The sequence below is a fragment of the Apostichopus japonicus genome, chromosome 17, assembly GCF_037975245.1.
Source record: "Apostichopus japonicus isolate 1M-3 chromosome 17, ASM3797524v1, whole genome shotgun sequence".
Classification (NCBI taxonomy): domain Eukaryota; kingdom Metazoa; phylum Echinodermata; class Holothuroidea; order Aspidochirotida; family Stichopodidae; genus Apostichopus; species Apostichopus japonicus.
Genome location: NC_092577.1, coordinates 31,672,107 through 31,680,763, shown reverse-complemented (window position 1 = coordinate 31,680,763; position 8,657 = coordinate 31,672,107). Strand labels below are relative to the sequence as shown.

Here is an 8,657-nt window from a genome sequence, read left to right as displayed (position 1 = left end):
TGGTTGTATTATACATTTATAAAGATATTGTGAAGATCTGAAGGCCTACACAATCAACCTGTGATTATCTTCCTCAAAAGTGCCCCTTTTCATGAACGAGGTGTGCCCTTTCCCAACGTTATGTCATTTAATGGTGCCACGTTTATGGGGAGCACAGAGGATCCGTTTTGTTGGAAAGTAAATATGCATGTAATTGGTTTCTATTGCCACTTCATCAAAAGGGTTTTTTTGGGGGGGGGGCGGGGTATTACCCCCAATAAAACTGCAAGCATATTACTACCACAGAAAACAATTCATCATATTTTGTAACGTGTCAGAATTAACTTACTGTAATATATTTTGAAACCTTTGGATTTTGGAATCAGTAACGATGGATCACAAAAATCATAGTCGGTATTTGGGTTCGTGTACGGAACACACATTAGAAACTTTGTAGAAGTTACATGCTACCTTGTCCTCATCTTTGAAGGTTGCATAACTGCTATTCTTGCACTATTTATTCACAACAAAGACTTTTTGACACGTAAGTATTTTCAGATCAAGAAGTAATCATTTTAGAATCAATTTAATCAGTTCATTTGCTTAATGAAACTTTTATCGCCCTTTTGCAATAAAGCTCGGGGTTACCGATATAACCTCGTCACTTACTAGAGCAAACTGCGCACAGTCGTACAGTACATGACATTGTTGTTACCGATTCAGCGAGGCTAACACGACTGTACGACGGTCAAAGCAAGTTAGTGCAACTAGTATACAGTAGTTCTTATTTAAAACTAAAGGTTGTTTTTCGAATCTGAGGGTTATCCCCTAGCTTGCCTTTGGACTTAGGTATATGAAAGGGGAAAGTATCTAATGTATGTTAAGTTAGGTTCTGGACCTGCTGTAGCTATTCAAAAGGATCATCCAGAGGAAAGGTTGCCAGCAGTTCCTACTGTACAGTACATAGCATATATAGATATTGGTAATTAAATTAATATTGTCACAGATTGTACCTTATATGAATATGAATCAAACAGGTGTGATGTCATATTGCACACTGAAAAACTACTGTTTTTTCCCCTTTATTTTGGCACTATATAATTTTCTACCTTAGATTTGATAGAGCTCCGACTTTGCCCAAACAGGATGTGAAGTTAACAATATGTATGTCAATGACTGAGCTATGATCATATTGTGATGTATTCCAATTTGACTGAGTATGAAATTAGATGTAAAGTTTTAAGAAGCCACATGTAAAGGTGGTTTATCAGCTTCTATGACATCACACCTGGGTGCAAAACATTTCAACTTCAAGAGCAATGTTCTTTGATTTCTTTCATTCCATAGGTTTTCTGGCCAAACAGTGCTGTTTCTATTTTGGAAGACTACACAAGATTATAAACCTAACAGTATTAGTGATGTATAAATGCTAGCCAGTGTCTTCTTTGTTTGTCTGTTTCAAGTGACAATTAAACCGATACCAACATGTCAAAGATAACCTTAGCGTGGCGTTCCTATCAGCGGTTTCTTGTCACTCATCCAATCAAAGCCCAAGGGCTCACTGCAGGTACAGTTAATTGCGTCAATTGTATTACAGTTATATTGTAAATTATTAGTGCATGGAATTAAACACGCATGCAAAGGCTTGGTTCAGCGGTTAAAGGCATTGAAGACTCGCCCCAAACCGCGTGCGGCCATCTGAAAAAGTTGACTTTCTGTTGCTTGCAAGTGACGTTTTGTTCGTGTCGCTACAAAATGCAGACAGTATGTGATGTATGTGATGATGTATGTGTGTGTGATATGTGACAGTATTTGACAAATGCAGACAAAATGCAGACAGTAATGAAACGTGATACCTTAATTGTTTTCTTTACAGTCTACTCTGCTGTGGGTATTGACCGCAGCCATATGTACTGACTGTACACTAGTGTCTAATTACCGACGGTAGCAAGTTGTGTGTGTATTTTCTGGGATCGATGGTGGTGTTTAACACTTCTGTTACACCTCATTCGAAACTAGGTCAATTACCAGCATTAGACGTTCCTTTTTGCGCGAGTCTTCACACCTTTTAAGAGTGTCCATGCCTCACAATCCTTAGGTTCCAGGATCATAATTTCGCCAGATTCTCTTGACCTATTCAAAAATCACTGCAGTGCAGTGGTGATGTGCGAAGTCTTCCGAAGATTTGGTATTTCTGGTCTGTTAACATTGAAAAAGGGGTTTGTTTCTATTCTTCACTTGGTTTTAAAACAACTTTGTTTATCTGCTGCACTGCAGTGATGTCGAATGGGATGCCTTTGCCTACCTCAGTATTTGAGAAAGTGGTCAGATGCAGGGGTATACATCCTTGTGCGTCGGATGGGGACATTAAATGGTAGTCCCGGGAGCAGGAATGGGAGCAAATTCACTCCCCTGCTTCATATCCTCTGAACACTTATCGAAAAGAGAAAGCTTGAAATAGGCCATTGTTCATCTAGATCTAAAAGAGGATAGGGTCTCAAATAAGCTACTGTAAGGCTTCCTGATCCTTGGGTCTCTTAACTAAGCTAAACTAACGTACAGGAGTGTGTGTGATGTTAGTTATTTTAAATTACTTATTTCACAAAAGTTAACCCTCTTCCAAGCCCCTTCCTTCACCCTTCCTCCCACTCTCCATATTCTTTTCAAAATGAAAATTTCGGCTTATTCCTTTAATTTTTAAATTGTCATGGCTTTTCCATTTTGTGAACTGATTTCTGCTCAACATATCGATCTTGTCAGGTGTTCTCATTGGCATCGGTGACATTTTAGCACAGCAAGTCGTTGAAAAGAAGGGCATCAAGGGACATGACTTTGCAAGGACATCTCGACAGGCCTTGTTCGGAGCTTTTTTTGTTGTGAGTGTTCTTTTATATTTTGTCTTTAGATAATTCTTTTATCTTAAGCAAATCATTGAAACTTAGAAAGGATGTTGGGAGATTATGAAAAAATTCTGAAAGAATGCTAAGAAATAGTGTACAACAAGATTTATATTCTGGTGATATGATCTGATATCATCGGCTAGGATTGACTGAAGGATTAGAAGCTGTCCTAAACCAAGTGAGCTTTTCTAACCCCTAATCACTATTTAACCAAGCCATAGCACAGTAACTTGTATACCCTGCCAATCAATAGTAACACCTACAGTAGTTTCATCTCATACAATCCAGAGAGCAGGAAGAAAGGGAATTTAGGAGAAAAATTGCCCTATTTACTTAAATATTATTTGCATTTTTGCTGTTAAAATTGACTGTAGTGATTTCCAACCATTGCCCCACCACCCCCCACCCCCCCCCCCCCAAAAATTGAAAACCGACCTCAGCATTGACCAGATTTATTACTGTTGATCCGGATTACCTGTCATTCTCTTCTTTGCCCAGATGGCTTCTACATTCTTTTAATATATATTTTCTCTTGTTTTGGTGTACATCTGTTTTCTCATAGGGTCCAGCTATGATAAGTTGGTACAAGGTGCTAGATAGATTGTACAAAGGTTCTGGGAAGTTGGTTCCCATGTGCAAGGTTATCACTGATCAGGTAAGAAAGTTTGTCGCCTTTTTATCAAAAATTTTGAGTTGTCATGACGGTCAAGCCTGCCTATAGGAAAACAGTCCTCCTCAAATTCACTTGAGCATTAATAATTGTTACTTGATAGCTTAAACTACTCCAAAATACTGCCATTAGGATTCATCCTTGAGCGGACCTAATTAATTGACCAGTCACCTGTATGATTGTAAACACAAGTGCTCTAATGGCCAGCACTACTTTTCTGTGTGTGAAGACAAGTTTGGCTTGACCACTGAAATAATACACAGTATGTTTAATCATGAATTTGTGCAGAGGGAGTGTTCAGTATGGCTAGCATTACCAACTCAGGTAAATATTCAATCTCCCCTATTTTTGGCCAAAAAAGGGGACTGGTGGTATTTGCTATATGCAGGGGAGATCGTAATGGTGGTGATTTGTCAATAGTCAAATACTCTACGTAGAGAGGGAAAGGGTAGATACACCATTGGTTTGAAAGATTGAAGGAGGAGACTAAGAAGGGACTAGCTAATACAGGGGAGGTTGAAGCATTTTTGGATTTCAATGGAAAGAAAACATTTCATGGATAAGCATCATGTGTAAGTTCACCTAAATTTATCCCGCCTGCCCGGGGGGGGGGGCTCAATCTGCCACACCTCTTTATCAGGCTGTGCATCCTCTGATATGTATTTATTGTAGATTGTACAAAGTGGCATGAAGATTTATCTTCCTTAACCTTCGTATCCTCATGTCTTCCTTCACATCCTGTTTACTTTCTTGTATTCCTCTCCTCAGGCTGTTTTTGCTCCAGTCCTGATAACATGTTTCATGTCCTTCGTAGCTTGGGGAAATGGCAGAACAGGATCGCAGATAAAATCCCAACTAAAAGCAGTGAGTATCCTTAACAATAACAGTCACCAAACCTTCCAATTTGAAATCCCTTTGCTGTGGTTGGGGACGGGGATGGGGAAGGGTAGGAGGAGTTGCAATTGTTAACAAGCCATACAGATGTCTGTATGAAAATTTATTTCCCAATACCACAGAATTATGAACCTCAAGCTCCAATTGCAAAGGACTTTCTTTTATTGAATTATTCATGAGCTGTGTGATTGCGTCACTCAACCGTTCTCTTACCTGTAGAAGTGTAGGAAGTTGTAGAATTTGAATAGTTTCCAAATTCTTGTCCTTATCATTTAAAGGATGCTTGCTGTAATATTTGGCTTCCAATCTAGATTAGATTAGATAAACTTGATTAAACCATGAGGGTAATTGCATCCTCGTATGAAACAGGATATGAGATACAAACATTAAAATATGAAAACCTAAAACGTACAGTATCAAACAATTGTAAGAATATGAAAACATAAGACATTTTAAAACAGTATATGAGATACAAACATTAAAATATGAAAACCTAAACGTACAGTATCAAATAATTGTAAGAATATGAAAACATAAGACATTTTAAAACATGCAGTAACACAATATACAAAGCTCATGACAATGGCAAGAGAGTACAGTCGGAACAGAAGAAACAGCCAGACGAGATCTAACGTTGAAAGTCTTCTATTTAACCTTTCAAAATTTGCAACAAAATATTTAAACCAATCACATGCTTCTCTTGAGATATTTCTTTAATTTCTCGTAAATTTTCCATCTATTTCTTTTCATATTTTTATTTTTCTTTCATTTTTCTCCTCGCTAGGATTTTCTACCTACATTATTCACTTCATATATGGTAAGTTTTATGTCTTTGATACCTTTTAGGTGTTATCTTCTAATTATCGTCCAATTACCGAGTGTTATTTCAAGAGCGTAGGTTTTGGTAACTTGAGTGTATGATAAAGCTATTTCAAATTCCTTTTACTTTTGTAAATCATATTTTATGCTTTAAGAATACCCCTCTATGAGAGCCCATGATAGTTTATAATTTTGATGTAATGTTTGGAGATTTTTTTACCAGATGTACAAGTAATTAAAAGTTGTAAAAATTATCCATTTTACTTGTGTTACCTCTAGATTTATCCTGCTGTCCAAGTTGTCAATTTTTATGTCCTTCCTGTAGATTATAGGTGAGTTTTAGTTCTCATTAGTCATAACATAAAAAAACATTTATAGACTCATGGAGCTCTGGTCATGAAAACAATGGGACATCTCCCTTTCTGCATTTCATGTACACTGTAGAGGTAAAATGTACGGATGAACTACTTTGTAATGTTTATGTACAGGGATGTGGCCAGGACAAGTAAACTGCTTATCATCTGATCATTATATTTGGGGGCCATTACAGTAAAATGTCTAGAATCCTCCCCTAGCGCCACTGCATGCAGAAAGGGCCTGGTGGCCAGGCAGAGAGGGAGGGGGGGGGGGGGGGGGGAATGGTTCATCATACAGTCAGATTGTTTTTTATGAGGGGGGGGGGCATTCAGCCAACTATTGGTGGACACCCGTTTCAAACTCACACAAAACATTCCATTTTATTAGCCCTGCATTTAGATCTAATAAAAACCCTAACCTTATATTATAATTTGGCCTCAGAATTCACCATTTGATATTCTAAATTTTCATTTTTTTGCAAATGTGGTATGACCCCCAAAACCCCCTTACATGGGAATTGCCTTCCCCTCTACTAATATTCCACCCCTGCCTAAATCAGTCAGAGGAATTTTGGATCCCCCCTTCCTCCCTCTCTCTCTCTCTCTCCCACCTTTAAAATGCTGTGCAGTGCACTGCCTTCTGCAGGAACTTGTGTGCAATTTGTTTCCAGTTCAACCAGCTGACTTTTATCATGCATGAGCTTTTTCCGCGAATTCGCGGAATATCCGTGATTTCTTTTCTACCTCGGGGACAAAAACTATTATCCTAACACACTGTAGCATACCCAAACTGGAGCCTTTACCGCAATTTTTGCAAAGTTCGTGATTTTTTTTAACCCAGGCTCATCCCTGCTTTTATTCGACTTCTTACATGTCTAAACAAAACAAGCATATCTCCTAAACTGCTACTGGATTCATTTCTCATCGGTGAGGAGAACACTTGTCTCGCATTATAAATGGAAATAGTGCTTCTTAAATTTGATTGCATACAGCCATGTGCCCTTAGATGTACTCAAAAATAAGAAATGGAAAACAGAATGAAAGCAATTTATGTTAACAGGAATAAATATATGATGGACAGTTATTTGTCTTTGCATATTACTATTTCTGTTCTTTTAACTTTTACTTAATTCTTTTTTGCTTGTATTCTTTTTGAAAAGAAACTTGATTTTCATCTGTGACTGTTTTGTTATAATGCAAGTTAATGTATAGTACCTCTTTTGTTGTATTTTTATTTCACAGACCAGTTCTGATCAATGTCGTTTCAATATTTTGGAATACTTATCTCTGTTGGAAGGCCAATAATCCAACGGATCAGAAGGTAATAATACCATCATTTTATAATTTTTAATTTAAATTTAATTTTAACTTTAAAGAACAAAACGCAGGTAAACAATTGGTAGAGAAAAACGAAAGGTTTTTCTTAGGATAAAAGATATCATCCATAAGAGGCAAAAAGAAAACCAATTTGATAGAGATACAGAAAATCAGAACAATAGGGGCATCAATACAAAATTTATAAGCGCAAAGTGAAAATTAAAATAATAAATAATCATAAAAACATCGGAAATAAAATAAAATAGGAATGCAAGGAGGGCAAAGACTGGTAGGAAAGAATGAAAGATATTTCTTGGAGTAAAATATATCCTTCATAAGCGGATATAAGAAGACAATGTGTCAGCACAAACGAGTTTATAAGAACAATAGGTGAGCTGCACAAAGTATAGAAAAGAAAGTAAACGCAAATTTTGTGATCGTTAGTACAAGAATATGGGTGATGAGACCAATAGGAATTCAGAAAGGAAAACAAATGTGCTTGTTCCTCCGAAATCTTTTGAGAAAGATTATTGACCATCCAGATCATTTTCCTTTAATTTACAGATTCCTGAAACATTCAACAGCAGCGGTAACAGCAGTAGCGCATGATCACCGTGGCAACCGTAAGAGTATTTTAACTCATGTGAAGAGGTGCGGTGGAACATGTTAATTTATCTGGGCTCAGAGCGCTGAGCATTAGAACTCTTTTTATCATGGACATTCATGCACTTCTGAAGTACCTGTTATCCATGAATCAGATTCCACATGCAGTAGGGGAATTTTTAAAACTTTTATAAAGACAATCTTGATAACCTTTGGGCTGTTATGTCAAGTAAGGTTGAGAGAAAGTTTACAATAAATAAAACACAGTGTGTTGGCTGTATAGCAATGAATTTTAGCTTTCTGTGTGCTAAAAGTTATATATCATATAAAGTATGGACATTAAGACTTTTGTAGTAATTTTTTAATACCATTTTTACTATTTCTGATTGTAATACATCAAACAGCTGGCCTTGCCATAGGGTATCGTCTTTTATACTTTTTATTGAATATGATAAAATGTTTTCTTTGCTTGTTCTTCTGTACTTTTAGTGTTGTCAGCAGGTCAAAGGTCACATTTGGATACTTCATTTGTTTTTATTTTTTTGCAAAGATTTCTACAGTTTGCCTGCTCATGTTATACATTTCTTGTGAATCCTCATGGACAAAAAAAAAAGGGAAAAATAAGTTTTCATGTTAGATTGAAGGAGTTACTTTGTTACCTTCTAATCGAATCTAAATCGTCTCATTTTATGATTAAGTTATTTATGTATTTATTCTTTTATTCAAAATATTTAAGTCTTTAATCTTGGTTCGAAATAGATGATGAAACTGAAATATTCAACGAGTTCCGTTATCTATTGTATCTATGTAAATGAAACCTGTATTTCTGTAGGTCAATTTTTTTATGTTTTATTTTATCTCTATTTAAATGGTAACGTCTTGGCAATTTTATCGAACCTACCCGAGTATTACTCAATTTAAGATTGGTAAGGCTCAAACCAAAACCTTTTAACCATGAATTTTTCATAAGTAAATATTTTTTTTTTTCATCTTTAGCTGATTATTATGATTATTATTATAGATATACTTGGCAATTCCTCAGGGTATGAGTTATTTTGTTGAATAATAAATTAACAGATTTCCAGGTGGCCAATGATAAGTATATATCTTTCTAATTAA

The 8,657-nt window shown here is 36.3% G+C and overlaps 1 protein-coding gene across 4 annotated transcripts; it reads left to right on the top strand.

The window, feature by feature from the left end:
* Positions 1-377: 377 nt before the first annotated feature.
* On the top strand, positions 378-8,312 carry LOC139985069 (mitochondrial inner membrane protein Mpv17-like). Of its 4 annotated transcripts, none has more exons than XM_071999263.1 (9): positions 378-523; positions 1,327-1,546; positions 2,740-2,855; positions 3,442-3,534; positions 4,318-4,413; positions 5,228-5,260; positions 5,542-5,594; positions 6,861-6,939; positions 7,500-8,312. In XM_071999263.1, exons 2-9 carry the CDS (start codon positions 1,465-1,467, stop codon positions 7,542-7,544), a joined length of 597 nt encoding a protein of 198 aa, XP_071855364.1. In that variant the 5' UTR covers positions 378-523; positions 1,327-1,464; the 3' UTR covers positions 7,545-8,312. The 4 variants fall into 4 exon arrangements, with proteins under 4 accessions (XP_071855364.1, XP_071855367.1, XP_071855365.1 ...); XM_071999264.1 differs by lacking the exon at positions 378-523 and adding an exon at positions 601-736; XM_071999265.1 differs by lacking the exon at positions 378-523 and adding an exon at positions 818-961.
* Positions 8,313-8,657: the final 345 nt, after the last annotated feature.